The sequence below is a fragment of the Echinops telfairi genome, unplaced genomic scaffold (assembly GCF_000313985.2).
Source record: "Echinops telfairi isolate 266 unplaced genomic scaffold, ASM31398v2 ScPeMD7_7458;HRSCAF=8496, whole genome shotgun sequence".
In the NCBI taxonomy this organism is placed as follows: Eukaryota; Metazoa; Chordata; class Mammalia; order Afrosoricida; family Tenrecidae; genus Echinops; species Echinops telfairi.
In genome coordinates this window covers 14,623,862-14,644,756 of record NW_022111358.1, presented here as the reverse complement: position 1 = coordinate 14,644,756, position 20,895 = coordinate 14,623,862, and the positions used below count along the sequence as shown (strand labels likewise).

The 20,895-nt window shown below is 38.8% G+C and overlaps 1 protein-coding gene and 1 pseudogene across 1 annotated transcript in view; both read left to right on the top strand.

The window, feature by feature from the left end:
• The window catches only part of VMP1 (vacuole membrane protein 1), a 115,339-nt gene that overhangs the window by 51,251 nt on the left and 43,193 nt on the right, over window positions 1–20,895 (top strand). The window contains exon 7 of the mRNA XM_004707005.4: window positions 1,261–1,392. Within this exon, the coding sequence (XP_004707062.1) occupies window positions 1,261–1,392 (132 nt within the window). The remainder of the gene's footprint in view (window positions 1–1,260; window positions 1,393–20,895) is intronic.
• LOC105979017 lies at window positions 8,983–9,994 on the top strand (annotated as a pseudogene).

The following is a 20,895-nucleotide window of genomic DNA, read 5'->3' as shown; positions in this document are numbered from 1 at the left end:
GAGAATAACTATACACTTGGAGGTCATCAGGAGTAGATTAGGGGTCATTCTCCCTAAGAGCTATCAGACATCTGGAGCAAGCAGACACCACTGTTTATCCCACAACAAGTAGGGCCCACTCCCTTCTGATAAGGATAGTAGTTGTCTGTTTCCTTGTAGGAAACCCCAGAGAGGTCAAACCCACCCAAGGATGACCAAGCTTAGGCTGCCACCATGAATACAGAGTCCACCCATCTTGTCACATGTATACCCCTAGACCTTTCCATTCCTATGGGCCCACCCCTAGCTCATCCCCTTCCTGTTACACTGATGCCTATCATAGATCCCCTTCCTGCAATGTGTATGCCTGTTGTACTGCCCCTTCCTGTGACGTGTGGTTACCTGTAATCATGTCCCACTAAAGAGATATAATGCTTGGTTAGCAATAAAGAAAAGGCTCTCTCCGGCTCCCGAGCCTTGGGAGCTCTCTCTGGCTCTCGGGAGCCTGGAGGCTCCCCGGTTCTCTGTCCCTGAGGCTGCTCCTGCTCTCGTGGCCGGGTTCCCCCTATGAGGACCACCAAGTGGGGCTGAGGTGAGCAATGCTACCATGTAATGTGTCTGACTACATTATTGTAATATCTCTGATGCTCTTGATGACTTTATATATATATCAACCGTACAATTGTGCATTACTGAACCTGTAGGTAGTAGTAGCGGTGGGGGCTGGCCCCTTACTCCCTTCCAAATTTAATTTAATACTACAAAGAATTTATTTACTTTATAGCTTATAGAGAGAAAAAGTAAATATCTAAATAAATATGGTATCTAGGTATAAATACAATCAATTGGTTTCATTTCAGTTCACTTAATACTTCCTTTTGACTGTAAGGAAACTTGTCATGGGTTTGCACCTTCTGATTACTTTCACAACTATTGAAAACGGACTTAACAGGTTTTAAGGGAAGTTCAGGTTTTGAATAACATGTGGCAATTACTTTTTTTCCACTTTTAATCTTAAACATATATTAACTCATGGCTAATATTTTCTTAACCTGTAACCTTACTCTCTTCTCCATTCTTTTGAGGGAAATCCCAGGCACCACATACAGATTTAGGGCCAAGATTTAAAATCAGGTCCTTCTGATAATGTGACATACTGTCCCCTCAAGACATTGCATTTCACAATGCTTTTGTTGATATGGAAAAGTATAGATTTGTTTTATTTCATGTAACTGAGTTGAGAGCAGAGCCTCACTTAAATATCCTGGGTTTTTCACTTAGGGTGTTGGAACAGCAATTGGAGAACTTCCTCCATATTTCATGGCAAGGGCAGCTCGCCTCTCAGGTGCTGAACCAGATGATGAAGAATATCAGGAATTTGAAGAGATGCTGGAACATGCAGAAGCTGCCCAAGTAAGAGCAGTGGGAAAAATAGAAAACTGTAGTTATCCTTGAAGAGGCTATGATTAAAGTGCCATTGTCAACAGTTAATTCTGAACAATAACATGCTAAAATGAAAACAAAATGAAATAAAAATTGAGATAGGATATTCGGAAAGGCTGAGCTACAAAGGTGATAATAACCTTGATTTTATACTAGAGAAAGAGTTGATAAAAAGAACAGTTACTACGAGGAGGTTTCGGAGGGTTCTTGGAAAAATTCAGTTATTCTTTAATTTCATTTCTCCATGAACTTTTTGAAGCCCTCTCATAAAACACATGTTGTCAGAAATCAAAGTAAATTTACGTTGCCAATGAGATTACAGGTGTATGAAACATCCTTTCTCCACTTTGTGTTTCTAAGTATTGCCAAGCAGAACACTGCATACATAGGGGGAGACAAATAGACCAGGCTCTTAATCCGAAATAAACCTGTCCTTGGAGACTTGGTGGTAGGGTGAGTTAGGCACTGTTAACCACAATGTTAGTAGTTCAAACTCACAAGGTACTCTATAAACTAAGATGAGGCTGTCTATTCCTATAAAGATTTATGGCCTAGGAAACCCCTGTGTAGGGTAACTATGAGTCTGAATTGACAGGCAATGGATCTGATTTCAGGTTTTTGTTGTTGTTGTAGTATTTGTGGTAAGAAAGCTTTTCTTCAAAATGAGTATCATAACTAACTTTGAAATATGTCATTTCTACTTAAGAACTTCCACGTTACATGTTTTTAGAGAAAGCTCGTAAAATTTGTTCTTTAACATTGATTTGTGAATATATATACATATCCACAAAATTTTTAAATCATTTTATTGGGGGCTCGTACAACTCTTAGTCACAATCCATACATACGTATATCCATTGTGTCAAGTAGATTTGTACATTTGTTTCCATCATCATTCTCAAAACATTTGTATACGGTAGCTTTTTCTCTATGCCCCTTTTGCATTTTTAAGCTTACCACAGCGGACTCATGTTGTATGTGTCCTTTTGTGCTTGGTTTGCTTCACTTAGCATAATTTCCTCCAGTTCTTCCCATGCAGCGATGTGCTTTATGTGCTTATCACTGCTTTTTAGGGATGTGTAGTACTCCATTGTATGTATGTACCACAGTTTTTTATTCCATTCATCTGTTGATGGAAATTTGGGTTGTTCCTAACTGCTTGAAATTGTGAACTGCGCTGCGATGAACTTTGGAGCACAGATGTCTGGTAGTGATTTGTTTCTTGCCTCTTCTGGGTATATGCCCAGTAGGAAGATTGCTGGGTCATATGGTAGCTTGATTCCCATCTGTTTTAGATATCGCCAAATCAATTTCCATAGTGACTGGACATACCTACAGGTTCACCAGCAGTGGACGAGAGTGCATATCTCACCACAGCCCCTTCAACACTTGTTGCTTTCTTATTTTTTTGAATTGGGCTATCTTTGAGGTTGTTAGATGGTATGTCATTGTTGTTTTAATTTACATTTCTCTTATGGCTGATGATCGGGAACATTTTCTCATGTTTATTGGCCATTTGGATTTCTGCCCTTGTGAAACTTTTGCTCAGGTCCTTTGGCCACCTTCTCTGGGCAATTAGTTTTTTTTCTTTTTGGAAGCTAGCAGAGTATTGTAGATTTTGGTAATAAGGCCCTTGTTTGATGTGTCATTGCTAAAGATGTTTTCCCAGTCCGTGTGCTCTCTATTACTCTCTTGGTGAATTCTTTCGATGGACACAGGTGCTTTATCTTCAGTATATCCTGCATGTCAATTTGTGACTCATCTGTATTTGTGTCCTTCCCTCTTTCTGATAGCCTATGTATTCCCTGCACCAAAGTTCTCAGATTGGTCCCACATCCCTCATTGATAGCCCTAACAGGGTTTTACCTCGAGGATCTGTGATCCACCTTGAGTTTATTCTTGTGCATGGAGTGAGATAAGGGTCTTGTTTCATTTTTCTGCAGGTAGATATCCGTTTTTTCCAGCACCATTTGTTGAAGAGGGCATCTGCTTCCTATTGGATATTTTTGGGGCCCTTATCAAAGATCAGTTGTCTGTATGCTAATGATTTTATTTCTGGGTTTTCCGTTCTTTTGCATTGGTCTGAGTATTTGTCATTATACCAATACCATGCAGTTTTGACCATATGTACTAAAGTCAGGTAAAGCAAGGTTCCCCCTGTGTCCTTCTTCTTGATGAGTTCTCTGCAAATTCTGGGCGTTTTTCCTCCATATGAAGTTGGTAATCAGTTTTTCCATTTCTTTGAAGAAAGATGAGGGTAATTATATCGGGATTGCATTAAATTTACCGTATATACTTGAGTATAAGCTGACCCGAATATCAGCCGAGGCACCTAATTTTACCACAAAAACGGCATTAAAAATGTGATGGGGGAAAAAAATCCTTCGCTTATATACGAGTATATACGGTATATATTGAGTGCCTTGTGCAGAACTGACATCTTGACTATATTGAGTCTTCCGATCTGCTAGCATGGGATATTCTTCTATTTGTTGAGGTCTCTCTTGTTTTCCTCTTTTGTTCTTTTAGGCAGTTTGATCCCTAGAGATTTCAATTTGTGCTCGGCTGTTGTGAAGGGTGTCACCTTTTTATCTCCTCTTCTGTGGGCTTATCCGATGACCCACACATTTTTATACACATTTTTGGGAGGAGTTAGTTCTTAGTTTTCTTCTCGGAGGAATCTCATGCCACAAAAGTTAAAAACCATTCTGTACAAGGAGGGAAAAAACCATTTCTATATCAAATGACCTTTTTTTAAAAACGCTGCAAGCAACTCCAATCAACACAACTGGAAACACTCTTTAAATATGTAGTATGGCTATAGAATAGCCAGCCATTCTCCCTGTGTGTTCAAATTTGAGCAGTCTCTTGCAAAACCACAGTGTACATTTCACATACATCGAGCTTTGTCCACAGCCAAATATTCCCACTTGGCCCAAGGATTTTTTCTTTTTAATTCATGTAAAAAAAATTTTAATTGTGGCAAAAATAACCTCAGCAAAGCGTTCTCCAATTCAGGAACATCTACGTGCATCATCCAGTGCCACCCAACAGTAGTTTATACAGCTGCATTTAGTTGCCATGCCTCTTTATTTAGTACTCTGTAGAAAACTTCCCTGTCCTCTCCTCCCATTGCAGTGTTTTATGGCATCAGTAGTTTGTTAGAATCCAGACAAATTATTTTTCAGAACATTCCTCAATTTCATTTTCTCTAAATTTTTCCTTGTGCTTAGATTTAGGTTAAACTTTTTGTTTCAGTTCATTCTGACTGATAACTGTGTGGAGGTGTCTGCATGCACTCCTCTTGGTGCCTCCCATGAGCTACATCATGATGTTAGCTGGATCATTTGGTTAAAGGTATTTTTCTGCCTTTTGTAATTAATATGAGATCTGATCGTCTGAAACGGAATGTCTTATTTCCAGGCAGTCTTTTACAGAAAGGTTTTAATATTTATTGGCAATTCTTCCTTGCTCCATCCTATTTGAAATACTTGTCCAGGGCCATTCGATGTTCTTATGTACTGCGGCCACAACAGACAGGAGAGTATCTACAATAGACCTAAGTAAATTCAGATATATCAGACTGTCAGTTACTAAAAGTGCAGGTTGTTGATGAGTTGATAGATTGATGTATGTCCTATATTCCTTAAAATTAATTGTGTATAAATATTGTCCTCTGTTAAGCCAATTGTAATTTTTCTTTTCGCAAAGCTTGTCATTTTTCTTACAATTAACATTTTTTTACATTTGCATAGTTTCTTGAAATCTCTGGCTTGTCTTTGCCTCTCTACCAGCTCTGTAAAACACTTCTCAATATCACTTCCTGTTTGAAGAGACCTATAAAATATCAATTCTATTTTTCTCTTGGGATCATCATTCTAGAGCCTTCCCTTCTATTCCCATCTGGATTTGCTGTTTGTTCTCTTGGCCTTCTGCACAGTTGTCATACTATCATTTCCTTTTGCTCCCCCCTTGTTTTGAATCCTTTGTTATTCTTTTTCTTATTTACTCCTGAATTTTGGTTGAACATCTGCCAGTAGTTTCCTGGGAACAAATGAGTCGGCTGAAAATGTGAAAGTGTAAGCTTTTTATTCTGAAAAATGCTTGCGTTTTTCTGTCACATTTAATTGATTAGCTGAACATCGAGTTTCTATATTGAAAAGTATGTTTTTCCCCATAGAATATAGAAGGTATTGCTTGATTGCCTACAGGCTTCTGCTATAATATTAAGAGGACTAAGGCCGCCTGGTGAGACCCTATACTCAGAGGTTAGAGCACTGGTCTTGTAAACCAGGGTTAGGGTTCAAGTCTCTCTGGGGCTTGTAAGTCTCTCTCCTTATTTAAGGAGTCCTAGTGGAATGGTGCCCTGGTGTTGTAGTGGTTATGCTTTGGGCTGCTAACCTCAGAATCAATAGTTCAGAACTACTAGCCATTCCACGGGAGAAAGATAGTACTTTCTACTCCCATAAAGACTTAACAGTCTTAGAAACCCACAGGGGCAGTTCTACCCTGTCCGAAAGAGTCACTGTGAGTTGGACCCCACTAGATGCCAGTGAGTTTTGAGTTAACCACAGGGTCAATGGTTCAAGCCCCACCACCTGCTCCACAGAAGAAAGATGAGGCTATTATTCTCTGTGCCAAGACTTACAGCCTTAGAAAATCTGGGGGAAAGAGTTCTACTCTGTCCTCTAGGGTCAGTATGAGTTAGAGTCAATGGGGGTGGATTCAAGTTTTGGTTTGAATGCCCTCTGTTGACTTCAGTCTATATTTTTCCTTTATTTCTCTAGAGAAGCTTTTAGATGGAGTATAGGTCTTTTTAAAAGTATCCTATTAGATTTTCCAATTTCTTGCCAATTGAGAGGCCATTGTTTTGTATAAGAATAAGTCATTTTAAAGGATCAAAACTATGCTTTCAATGGCTTGGTGATAGGGAGGCTTCTGCATCCAAAGATGGAGTGACAGATTTGCATATTTATTGAGCAGCTTCATATAGCAGTATTCATTGATTTCCTTAAGGATAGTTTGGTTTCTCGAGTGAACAATTCTCCCATTATTTCTCTAAGTAATATAAGCTCCACAGCTGACTTTCTAAACTATGCTAGAGAACAGTGGGATTAGAGATTTCCATTTAATATTGAGACTTTTACTTGTGTTTAACCCCTGGATGCCTGCCAAGTACCTGGAGGCACAGCAAATTGACCAATCTTCTTGATAGGCCACAACCACTTAATTTGCTTTATAATCAACCAATGGCTTCAAGGTCACATAAATCCTGTGAGTGGTTTTACACACCCTGTTTGCATCATATGGAACCCTAGTAGCTTACTGGGTTATACATTGGGCTGCTACTTTGGAGATTAGCTGTTTGAAACAGCTCACTGTGAAAAATAAGACTGTCTGCTTCTGTAAAGATTTACATCCACAGAAACGGCAGTTCTGCACTTCCTAGAGGGTCACTATGAGTGGACATTGACTGGATAGCAGACAGTTTGTTTGTTTGTTTTTGAATAGGGTTGCTGTGAAGCCCTGGTGGGGCAGTGGTTTTGTCTTGGGCTGCAAACCCCAAGATTAGGAGTTCAAAACCACCAGCCACTTCACAGAAGACAAGACTATAACTCCAGTAAAGAGTTACAGTCTAGAAAAACCCACAGAGCCAAGTCTGCCTTGCTCTGTAGGTCACTGTGAGCAGACATTGACTTGATGACTATACGTATCACTAAGCAACACGCGTTGCCTGTTTTTTGAACTTTGTGTAGATGGACTCAACTCTGCTATTTTTTAAACTCTTGTTGATACATACTTTGTGTATAACACAACACAATGGTTTAAATATATTAAAGGAGTTCTGAAAAAATGAAAGAACAAAACAAAAGAGTTATGCAGTCATCACTATAATCAATCTTAGGTTTGATGGCAATGAGTGTTTTGGTTTTATAAGGTCAGAATCAACTTGATGGCAGTGGGTGAATTAGAGTCAAAGAATATGGCCCTTCCAGCCATTATCCCTTATGTGATATTTGGAGGGTATTATCTACTAAAAAAACAGTAATCCAGAGTCGATGCTGACTCACAATGAGCCTATAGGCTGGGGTGATAGAACTGCCCCTGTGAGTTTCTGAGACTTAGCTCTACAGGAGTAGAAAACGCTATCTTTTTCCCTTGGAGTGACGGGTGGCTTTGAACTGCTGATCTTTGTTTAATGGTTATACTGGTTACTGTTCCTTGTAATAGATATAAAGAATAATATGCTACAGCGGAGAGGAGAAAAGTTGCTTCTGGAGAGGTTGAGAAGTCTGGCTGGTGTAGATAGGTAGAAGGCCAGTGCCTACTGCCAGAGGCCCCAGGTCGTATGTGCATAAATAAAATTAAGTCCAGGGGTAGAGAATAGATTATTATAGTTATAAATCTTTAAAAGATAGGGATTGCACTATTGATATTGAACCTAACTCCCACCAAAAGACCTTGTCCTGCATGGGCATAGTAGGATTAGCCTGTGAGTTATTGTGAGCAGATGTCTCTGTAATTCCATCCTTCTAGTATTAAATAAGCCCCCTGAGAGGCAGGAGGAGTGATTTAATCACCGGCAAGAACTAGTAGCGGAGTGAGTCCTCTGGCTTACCTTTGCCTGGCCTTCTAATTTTGTAGAGAATAGCATCCACCACCAAGTGAGACATTTCTTCAAACTTTCATGAGTTTCTGTGGGACGTTGCAGCAATTTACAGAACCCAGAAACCTGAGGGGATGTGCTCAAGGGGACCGAGGAGATGGAGGGGAATAGCATCGTGGAAGAGTTGAACATTTAGGGCATCATCAGTCCCCAAGTCTTTGGTACTAATCTGGTATTAAATCTTCAAAAAGAGATTATCACAGTGCTTTCTTCTTGTTTGTTTGTTAATTACATAATGGATTAAGATTATAATCTTGTAAAATTGTGGTCCAGCCAATCCTTTTAGCAGAAAGCCCATATATAGGAGAAACCTTGTATAAACTGCAATGGGTGAAATTCATCTGAGGTCCATCTTGACTCAGTATAGAAAAAGAACTTTCTGCCAGTTTTAATTATCTACAATGGAATTGCTATTCCAAACAGAAAAAGCACCTTATTCTATAAAGTATCCATAAACAGCGTTCCCCACATGGGTTACAACATTGGACTGAATGATACAAGTTTTTAAATTTAAGATTATAAATAAAACATTTGTGTAAGCTTATTACCATCTAAAGGATTAACTTCCAAAGAGTTTATATTTTCTAGAACATGAAGAAGTAAATCATGATTCATTTTATCCATTTAATTTGGCCAACAAAAGACTGAACATTTCTTCTCTCAGAAACATTTAAGGTTTTTTTTGTTTGTTTGTTTGTTTGTTTGTATCTTATGACCTTGATTATGTTAGTGACTTTTTTACTAGATTTAGTATAATTCTAGTTTGTGTTCAGTCATGGAACTAGACAGTGCACAATATTTCAGGTGATTAAGAGGTTTCACTGTTTTCATCCTTTAAAACTGATCATTAGAATAACCATTTTAGTCAGCTCCCCTGCCACACTGCACTGACCATGGCCACCTGCATGGAGCTCCTCACCAAAGCCAAGAAGATGCCCATCGTGGGCCTGGGTACCTGGAAGTCTGCCCCAGGCCAAGTCGAGGTGGCCGTGAAGGCAGCCATTGATGCTGGGTACCGCCACTTTGACTGCACCCTGTGTCCGGGAACAAGAGCGAGGTGGGCGGGGCCATCCAGGAGAAGCTCAAAGAGAAGGTGGTGAAGTGTGAGGACCTCTTCATCATCAACAAGCTGTGGTCCCCCTTCTTGGAGAGGCCCCTGGTGAAGGAAGCCTGCTGGAAGGCCCTCGATCGGAAACTGGACTATCTGGACATCTACCTAATACACTGGCCTCAGGACCTGAACCCTGGGAAGGAGCTCCTCCCCAAAGACGATGCAGGCAACCTGCTCTACAGCAAAGCAACGTTCGTGGATGCCTGGGAGGCCATGGAGGAGCTATTGGACGAGGGGCAGGTGAAAGCCATTGGCATCTCCAACTTCAACCACTTCCAGATTGAGAGGCTCTTGAACAAATCTGGACTGAAACACAAGCCAGTGACAACCAGGTGGAGTATCATCCATACCTCACGCAGGAGAAGCTGATCCAGTACTGCCAGTCCAAGGGCATCACAGTCCCTGCCTACAGCCCCCTGGGCTCTCCAGACAGACCTTGGGTCCGACCAGAGGACCCTTTGCTGCTGGAACACTGCAAGATTAAGGAGATTGCTGCAAAGCATAACATCACCCCTGCCCAGGTTCTGATCCGCTTCCCTATCCAGAGGAATGTGGTCGTGATCCCCAAGTCTGCGAATCCCAAATGCATTGTTGAGAACTTCCAGGTCTTCGACTTCCAGTTGAGCGATGCGGAGACGGCGACCATACTCAGCTTCAACCGCAACTGGAGAGCCTGCCTCCTGAAGGAAACTGCCCTTTTGGAGGAATACCCTTCCACGTGGAATGCTGATGGAGGCCCTTCAAGTTCCTGCAAGATTCTCCAGGGTGTTCCCCGGAGCTGCGTTCCTGATTAAACCTCTCTGCCCTTGAAAAAAAAAAAAAAAAGAATAGCCATTTTAGGTTAACTATACATTTCTTTTCCACTAATTTCACATTTCCTTATGTTGAAAAGACTAGGTTTTCTCCTCCTATAAAGAGTTACAGTCTCAGAAACCCACAGGGACAGTTCTACCCTGTCCTATAGGATCACTATGAGTCCGAATATGTTCCCTATTTTCTTCCTATGGAGTCAATAAAATTATGTGTGTTAGGCACAAGAATAAAGTTTTTAATAAACTTTGAAGTAGATGGTACTAGCCCTGATTTGTAAATAAAGAAACAGCCAGAGTATTTCAGAGCCAAACTCATCCTAGTTTTCTCTCTTTTTTTAAAAAAAAATTAATCATTTTATTGGAGGCTCTTAAAGCTCTTAAAATAATCCATCCATCAATTGTATCAAGCACATTTGTACATAAGTTGCCATCATTATTGTCAAAATATTTTCTTTCTGTTTGAGCCCTTGGTATCAGTGCCTCTTTTTCTCTACCTCCCCCACCCTCCCACCCTTATGAACCTCTGATAAATTATAAATTATTATTATTTTCATATCTTACACCACCTGCTGTCTCCGTTCGCCCATGTTACTGTTGTCCGTCCCCCTGGGAGGGTATATATGTAAATCATTGTGATTGGTTCCCTCTCTCCCCACACTTTCCCTTTCCCCTCCTGGTATCGACACTCATTATTGGTCCTGATGGGTTTATGTGTCCTGGATTCCCTGTGTTTCCACCTCTTATCTATAGCAGTGTACATGCTCTGGTCTAGTCGAATTTCTAAGGTAGAATTGGGGTCATGATAGTGGGGGAAGGAAGCATTAAAGAACTAAAGTAACGATGTATGTTTCATCGTTGCTATACTGCACCCCGACTGGCTCATCTCCTCCCCGCCACCTTTCTGTAAGGTCCAGTTGCCTACAGATGGGCTTTGGGTCTCCACACTCCCCTCATTCACAATGATATGATTTTTTGTTCTTTGATACCTGATACCTGATCCTATCGACACCTCACAATCACATAGGCTGGTGTGCTTCTTCTATGTGGACTCTGTTGCTTTTCAGCTAGATGGCCACTTGCTTATCTTCAAGTCTTTAAGACTCTAGATGCTGTATCTCTTGATAGATGGGCACCATCAGCTTTCTTCACCACATTGCTTTTGTGCCCTCTGTCTTCAGAGGTCCTGCTGGGAAGGAGTTATTTTGTATTTTTATTGTTGATATAATCTTAGACCAGCTGTTTGATACTATATTGTGGCACCTTCCTATTTGTTTTAGTTGTTTTTTTTTACTTTGCAAATAAATTTATGACAGTTTGAGAGGATTTCACTACCACCCCTACTCCCAAAATTCATTAACTTGAAAACAGTTCTTTTTTTCTCAGTCTCAGATTTGTTTAGGATCTTTGCTTGTGTTATTTCCCTCCTCATATTTGCATGTTTTTTTTAATTACACAAGTGATTGCACCCTCTCTTCACATATCGAGGACAACTCTATCATTGCAAAGCTGCCAAACATCTGAGAATTATGACCCAGTTGAGTTGACACATAGCCTTAATTACCACTGCTTTTAGGTATATCTGTTTTGTAAAACTCCCAACATGACGGATACATTTAAATAAGGAGAAGTTTTTACTAATTGTAACTAAAACAGCAAATATATACTAAATCAATAACTATGGGTAGATTAAATGGTAGAATCTCTTTAAGAGTCAGAAAATGGTGATACACACACACACACATACACACACACATTCTTGAAAGTAAAACCCCTTTAGTGGAATTATTCATTGGCTCTCATTGCTTTGCCATGTGCACTCCATTTAGATTAAAGGGTATGATTTTACTGTTACTAGGTAACAATTTTAAAGCTAAGTATTTGTTTAAATTCCAAATTTGACTAATGTTTGAAGCAAAAAGATAAAAGCATTGACTAGTATTCAGATTCCTTATGATTTGATTTTGTGACCATGGCATTGAGATTAGGCAGTGTTTTTCTATTAAACTGACTTCCTTCGTCCCTTGGCTTTCCTTCATGCTTTCCCTATAATCTGTGGGAAGTAGACCTAAATGAATGTAGCTTCCTATGACCTTGAGCAACTCTAATATCGTTTATAAAAGCTAGATCCAGATATCTATTTCTGTGCTTTGTGGACTATTTCTTGAAAGCTTAATTATTCTCTTTAGGATCTTTTTCCTCTTTGTTTCTAATTTCCGTTATGCTACTGTTGTCCTCACAATCACCTTTGGCCAAAATCTAAGTCATTAAATCCCTTGTCCCTCATTCTATAAAACCTACTGATTCTGTGCTATGTTTTCTTCAAATGTACCTTCTCCTTTGTCCTCCCGCTGCTGGTTCAGACTTTATCATCAAAAGAGAGTGTGAACGGTTGTGTAAATTGAAGGATATGAATTGGTTTCACTGAAGCTGTGTTATATGTTTTCCTGTGTACATTCTCAACAGCAAATAAGAATATTAAAAAGAGTGAAAATTAAACTTCATTTCCTCTATTACTTGATCCTTAATCTCTACATATCCATTTTTATTTCCCTTTAATGATTCTTCAGCCTCTTGATTGATCATGTTCAGATTTTCCTATAAGGAATACATGAGATACCCATTCAGCAAGAGCAAGTGGGTTGTAATTTCATAAACTGCAGTTTTAAAGGCTTAAAATGGTGAAATGTAATTCATTTTTTCCCATATGTAGAATTGTTCCTCTTTATAGCCGTGCTTACACTGTCATTTCCTGCCATATTCATATCCACTTTTCTGATTTCTACTTGCGTTTCAAGTTTCTATGGTACATCTTCATGAAATGTTCTGTGACTAAAAGCAAAACAATACAAAAATTTTCTGGGGGAAGGAGGAAAGGGGAAAGAAAAAAAAAAGTTCTGTGACTCCCTTACACCCCTGGAAATTATTTCTTCTGAGTTTCTTTAGCATCCTAGCTGTTTCTTTCTTGTGCCACTGATTACTGTCTTATTGTAATGCTATTTATGTAACTTTTTTATCTCTCCCAGGACTTAGACCAGCTCTGAAAAATGTGCGTATTTTCAACAATTTCTGCCTAGTCTTACAGATACTACTTGTGCAATAGGTGTTTTGAATAAATGCTGCAAGAGTATTAAGAGACAGAATTTAGCATTTTACCATACTCTGCTGAAAATAAAGTGTGAAAAACCATAAATGCAGAAATTAGTTTTTGACTTATTTACTTATTCTATTACCGTATACACTTGAGTCGAAGCCAGCCCGAATATCAGTTGAGGCACCTGATTTTACCACAAAAACTGCATTAAAAATGTGCTGCAAAACTTGGTTTATACTCGAGGATATAGGTAATTGAATATAGTCAAAGGGGGAAAAGTTAGGCACATTAGTAATAATAGCTTGAAAACTAGAATAACTTATTTGATGAATGTATCCTCTTAGAGCTAATCTTTTACGGTGGTGGCCAACATTACTGATGGAATGACATGGAGTATGGTAGTAGTTGTGGGATTTTCATTTTTAAAGATTGCCCAATAAGGTTAGGAATGTTGTACATATTACTTAGAAGAGTATGGTTTGAATAATTTTGCTTTTCTAAACACCATCTGTCCAAATGTCCTAGCTACTTGGTTTCTTTTTCCCAGAATGTTAGGCTGCTGATAATGTAAAATTTACTGTGTCCCTATTGTTCCTGTACTTAAAATCACACTGTCGAAACCTTGAAACTTCACCTTTTAAAAGAATGCAGAAATCTTTCTTCAGGTGGAGTAGTAGCTTGTTTTAATTTCCCTTACTTAAAAGGAACCCTTTTCTAGGTTCTAGTTAGGGGTACAGTGTTTAGATGTATCAATAATTGCCACTTACTCTACATATTGGCATTAACTTACCAAATTGTTTTACTACTAAGCCCATGTACCACCCAGCTGCCAGTTTGTTGTGCTGTCTTGGCTACAAGTACTAGCAGGGTTACTCGGGAGGGTCAGGTTACAGAGGAGCTCCCACACCAAGAGAAACTAGAACCACAAATCTGGGTATCTACTTCCTAAAATTAGCCAGTGAAAACCTTATGGATCAGAACAAAATATTGTCCAATACAGTGCTGGAAGATGAGCCCGCTGGGTGAGATGGCGCCAGAAATCGCCGCAGCAGTGGAACTCAAGACCAGGCAATGTTTGCCTCTGTTATGTGTGGCAGATGTCTCCCTAGAGCCGGATGCCCAGCAGCAAACCAGGTGTTAAACCTTACTGGGATGTGCTCAATCGTTTAAAGCATAAGGAATCCCTGCCCTGTTTGAGAATTTCAAGTTATTTCACTTTATTAGTGAAAAACAGGTGAAATTAGTAACTTCTTATGGTATTTCTTATCTTTTGGCCAGTACTTTTTCCTTTTATGCATTAGAATGCATCTGCTCTCAATGAACACCTTCAGAGTCCAAAGGTTCTTTTGAATCTGTGATAATAAGATACTGTATATTTGATTGTTTGACCTTAGAGATGAAGGAAACAGATTTATGATCATTATCTATACACTCACTAAATGTTTGAAATATTCCTTTTATGCTACTTTCTGTTTGCCTCATTTGCCTATGAAGTGTTTTCAGTTGGCCACACCGTGTCAATGCCTACTTGTTTAGCCCTCTGTGAAGTATCTACGTAAGGTACGCAGATTTCTGCGGGGGGATTGTAGTGTAGGTGATCTGAAACCAAACAGTTTCATGTAATGTAGAGCCATTTGAACCCTCTGGGTGTCAACTGCTGCTGGGACCTGTTTTTGACTCTGCTGAACCTTTACTGGTTGTGGTTTGTCTGGCCATCACATGACTTCTCTGAAAATTCCCCCTCCCCTTCATTTCCAGTAAACTGTTTGAGCTGGAATGAGTCAGAGTGAAACCAGCTTCCCTGTAACCGCAGGGCTTGTTAAAGAATTTGTCAACGTGGACTCTGGAGGGTTTGCATTAAGCTGTGCAGTAACTGCAATGGCTTGTATTGCGTCAGTTCTACCGAAAAGCTTCCTGCTTTCAGGATCTCTTGTTTGTAGGCCGCGTTAAACTGATAAACTTTACGATAATGAACACTGGAAATACATGTTAAGCACACTTCTTTATCATTAAAGGCGTTGTCAAAACTACCACGGCTTACTGTAGTTTCTCTTTTCAGAATCAAAGAACCACACCCAATAGCTTAGTTTTTGAAACGGCTGGCCACTAGATCTTCTTTCAGTACTGGCTCATGATTTTACCACAAAGTACCATCAAGATTAAGCAATTTTATATGACCTCTTTTGAAGGATTCTGTTTCCACTACTAGCACAGTTAGGCTTCTGGTACCAAAGGTTACTTTTCTTGCTTTTGGTTCAACAAGAAAAGGTCGCACATAAAATAGCTCTATAGTTACAATTTCAAAGCACATTTATAGTGATTTATGGTGGAATTTTTTTTAATGATGAAATTTTTACTGTCTCTTTTAATTTGCTTCCTCAGAGAGATTTTACTTTGTTTTTAACTCTCTTCCCTTCCAGCTTCTTCCCCAAACTTTAATTTTTTCCCCCTTTAGTAGGTCTTCCATTTCTTTAACCCTTCCCTGTAATATTAACTGACTGATCAGGAAAGACAGTTGCATCTTGCTGCAAGCTTCTGACTGTGCAGTCCTGAATCCATTTGTTTCTGCATGTATGTTTCTGTGTTAACCATGTGATCTTGTGACACACATTTAAGTCCAACCTTAGATAATATTATTCTACTTGCTTTTGGGGCTGGGGAGTGGGGAGGCTAACAAAAGTAATCTAGGAAAAGAGCATGCTAGACAATATTGATAAGGGCTGGTTATTCTTCACAGGGGGAAAAAGAATACTGGGGGGTTGGGGGATGCTCACTTACTCTCTGATCAAATTAAAATAGACCAAAAATTAACTTGCTTTGATGAAGCATTCTAAGTCATGCTAGATCATTTTTAAAGGAAATAGAGGTTGATATAGCTTAGTCCTTAACAAAGCATGATAAATAATAAAGTTTTTCTTGTTAGTTTGCTTTCGATATTGGAGTGGAATATAGTTTTGTTTTAATGTCCACTTTATTCTTTCCCTTTGCACACCTGTTTACATATGTGGGGGAAAATAAGGAGTGGTTATGCATTGGGTCACCGTTGTTAAAGTTTCTTTCAGGTTTGTGTTTCACACATCTTTTGTAAAGTGCCCCTAGAAAGGCCTCTTTCTTTGAAACTTGTACCAAACAGACTATGTATGCTTTTGTGTTCTTGCTCATGAATTTGCAAATTGAGAATGTATTAAGTACTAACCCACACTCTGTTATAACTGCTCAGTACACCCAGATAACCTGGCCCAGGACTAGAGTTAATGTAAGACATCAACAGCAGAGTTAACTATTCTACTCCTTTCTGGTTTGTTTGTTTGTTTTATTAACTACTTTTATTGGGAGCTCTTAGAGCTCTTATCACAATCCATACATTCATCCATCATGTCAGCACATTTGTTACACTCCTTTCCTATTGCATAAGGGGTTTTGCCAACTTGCTGGCTTACCTGACCAGTCTCTAGTTCTCTCCTGCATTTTACATCTTTGGAACTCCAAACAGGAACTCTTAAATTTTTCTTAATTATCGTGTAGCCTTGGGTAAATACCATGTATTAGATAACTTGAATATCAGCTAAGGCACCTAATTTTACCATAAAAACTGCATTAAAAATGTGCTGCAAAACTCGGCTTATATATACAGTAAGTTAACCTAGTGCTAGAATCTTAAGAAAATTTCTCTAGGTGGCCAGCTTTTCATTTTTCCTACCTTACAATGTTAACATATAACTTTTTAAATCTAAAGCACAATGTATAGGTGTCAGAAAGTAGAAATGCTTATTATTCCGGTAACCAGTCAGTCTAGAATTGGGTCAGTTCTGGCTCATGGCGACCCATATGTCAGAGCAGAACGGTGCTCTATGATATGTTCAGTAGCTAATTTTTCAGAAGATAATCTTGCAGCCTTTCTTCCAAGGTGCCCCAGGGTAGACTCCATTGCTAGCCTCTCAGCATATACTGGGACTCTTGATGATCCAATACTATTCTAAAATATGGAGGGATATCCTCTTAGACTTATTTGTCATCATTTTCCCAATAAGGCTGCATTGATTAATTTATGCAAAGTTTTTAATTTTTACTATGTCTTGGGCTAATGAGTTCAGTAAGGTTATATAGCCCATTAAATAAAGCACTACTTTGTTCATTTGTTTTAAATTTTCTTTCAGAGTTTAAAGGTTGATACCCTCATTCTAATATTTTAAAACTTGTTTAACTCTTTTTCCTCTTTCACTTTTCAGCTCACTCTCTTTTTTAATACAAATCTTTGATTACTCTAAGTGCTTAGTTAATGAATCTATCCAATTTTGTTATATTTTTTCTGATGTGTAGTTATCAGCTTATGTGTGATTTTCCAGAGTAATTTATTGCTGTATTATTTTTTAAAGTTCTAGAACTATATAGATAGGTCTCTTTGGAGTACTGCATTCATTATACTGAAGTTTTTGATAAACTGCTTAAGATTACTCCTGCTTCCCTTTCTTTTTAATTTAGAACCAATTTTTTATATTTGCATAATTTTTCACTAAATAATCCTTCTCTTGTCATTGAAACTGATGTGCCACTTTTCTTCTTATTACTCAATCTTGCAATATATTTTAGCTTGTTGGCATGAAGTTGACATTTTCCAGTTGATTGTTTATTGTTAAGTGCCAACAAGTCATTCCTACTCATGGGCATACTTAAGGACAACAGAAAGAAATACTGTCCAGTCATGTGCTATCTTAATAATTGTTGTATTTGAGCCCATTGTTGCAGCCAATGTATTTGAACCTTAGAAATAAATTAATTTCAACTTTAGATCTGGAATTTAAAACTCTCTATTTCTCGTTCCAGACCCATTTATAAATGTGTTACATTAGACTGGTTTTATCTCAGCAAAAAATTCAAGTGTTTTTGTTTCTTTTAATTAAAAAGTTCTAATTTTTAAAAATTCTCTCTTTTCGGTTTCTCATTTCTTGTCACTGACACTTTTGTAAATTCCATACTAAGTTTTCAAACCTTGCGATATTTAAAGTTTTTCTTTTTTAAAAAATACCGTTTTGAATGAGAATACTTATTAGTTACTTGGAGCTGAAAAACAAGCTGGTAAAAATCAATGGTAGTGCCCTCCCCCAGTATATTCTGATAAATTCCTACATAATGAACCATTTTCTCTAAACTTTTGTTCACTTGGACCGCAGAGAATTTTCGTTTTATTTTAGAGACTAGGCAGACCCCAATTAACAGAGTAAAGCCAGCCTCTTTAAGAACTACCATAGTTCATTTTCGACAGAGAAAGAGGAAAAGGAAGCAAGATACAGGCTAATTTTAATGCTAGGTAATGTAGACTTTAATTTTAAAACTTGTCTAGAATCTGAAAAAGAAAAATGACCCAATACTTGTCTGGATTTCCAAAAACCCCAGTTTTTATCTAAGCAGCTCTGATGGTGCAATTAGTCAATTTGCTGCTAACAAAGTCATCCCTCTGCCTTGTGTGGTCTCTATGGGTTGGAATTGATTTGGTGGCTGTGGTTTTGGTTTGTTAGGACAGTGGAGAACTGCCGTCATAGCATTACTAAAGCTATGATCTTTATGGAAGTTGGTAGGTACTGCTACGTTGGTTCTGGCTCATAGCAACCCTATGTATAACAGAAGGAAACATCACCTAGTCCTGCACCATCCTCACAATTGTTCTAATGTTTGAGTCCATTGTGGCCCCCCTGTGTCAGTCCATCTGGGCGAGGGCCTTCCTCTTTTTCCTTGGCCCCCACCTTACCACGCATGCTGTCCTTTCCCAGCACATAACCTCCGCATCACAGCAAAACACAAGCCACCGTAATAAAACAAACTAAGGGAAAAGGAGTGGTTATTGCAAGTAGATGGCTACATTTTCCTCTAGCTGGTAGGTTCAACTGTCGCCCTTTTGCTTGGCAGCTGAGCAATGTCCCCATTGTACCACTGGATTATGCACAGTCACTGAGTTGGAATTGACTTAATGGCAGTGAATTTGGGTATTTTTTGTTGTTCATATTATTGGGATTATTTTTTTTCTCTGTCTTATTTATTTTGTTGTTGAGAATATATACAGCAAAATATACACTAATTGAACAGCTTTTGCATGTACAGTTTAATCACATGGATTGCATACGTGGAGTTGTGCAACTGCTCTTACCCTCACTAATAGAAACTGACTGTTCCCCCAAGGTGCCTTGCTTTCAAGTTGCTGTTGTTGACTTGATCCCATAGAGATAGTTCTTAAAGGAGTGTAGTGCTTACTTAGCAAAGACCTTACAAGGTTTTTAAATCTTCTGATACTTACGAAGCATTATCATTTCATTCTAAGCATTTTTGCCCCGTAATCAGTTTTATCTTAAATCTGTCATGAAAAACTCAATGCCATTGAGTTGATGCCGACTCAGAGCAACCCCGTGGGATAGAGAGAACTGCTCCTTTGGTTTTCCGAGGCTTGAAATCTTGACAAGAGTAGACAGCCTCGTCTTTCTCCCTTTACAGCTTTCATGGTGATAGATAGTAGTATTACCCTTTTATAGGAAAGATGAATTTGAGGCTCAGAGAAGTTAAAAGACCATGTCATTAACACTGGGTCATTTGTGGGAAAATCCTGGGAATGGTAGGGCCTACATGATGTTTCTCTCCTCCATAGCTTTTTTTTAATCAAATGCCACCTGTTAGTGAGGCCTTCTCCTATCACCCTATGTAAAACTACACCTGTAAACTATGACCCTTCCCAGCTGTTCACAACATACCACTTTCCACATGAAGGATCATACTGTTAACATTTGAATTCAATGCCCTATCCCTAGCATCTACAGTGGTGTTTGGCATAAACAGCGCCAGTCTATGCTAATCGAAGTCACTGATGGTGGTGTTTGTTGGTTTATTTTGGTGAGGAGTGAAAATTAGTGCTACCAGGGTTTTCTGATAATGTTCTTACCTGGATCTGGGTAATGATTACATGACTGTGTTCAATGTAAAATTTCCTCAAGATATACAAGTTAGATGTATATACTGTATATTTTGCACCTCAAAATAAATAATTCAGTAAAAAATATCTTACCACCCCCTCTCCAAAATAAATTTTGTAGCAGAATTACATCAGTACACCGACAAATACATTTAATCATAACTTGGACTCCAGAGTAGTTGATAATTTCCTACGTTAGGCACAACACTGTGGTACAGTTTAAGTGCCATCAAACTTAGATACAGTTGCTTCTAAATCACTGACTTTTGTATTGTGATTCACCCATGATACCAAGTAATTGTGCTCAGAACCTAAGCGTGTGTGTGTGTGACTGAATGAATGTTTCATGATCCCGTCCTTTTTGCTTTGACACAGAAATAGGTGATAGTTTCCTTATTACTTTCATTGATCTGACACTTTTATTCTCTTATTAAACACAAAATGTTATTGTTGCCCACTGAATTTCCACAACTTATAACCAAATAAATTGTACAGTAGTGACGAGTTAATATTTCCGTCATTGTCCACTATACTGAAATGACATACAGCATTAGGTTCCCAAACTTATTTGGCCTACCATCCTCTTTTTAAAAAACAAAAAAGTTATTCAGGTTTCTTCCTGGCAATTAAAAACTTCTGTGCTATATAGCCCATAGTCTGGGATAAAGTGGAGATACCTGCTTTTGCGGCCTCTCTTGACCATTCCAGCAGTATTTAAATTGCCGAGTGTTGCACTCAGGAAAAATATGAGGCTTTCTATTCCCCTCGAAAGCCCTCAAGGCTGTTTCTCCTACCCCAGCCCTTCAAGGTCTCTCTGAGTTGCAATCAGCTGGATGG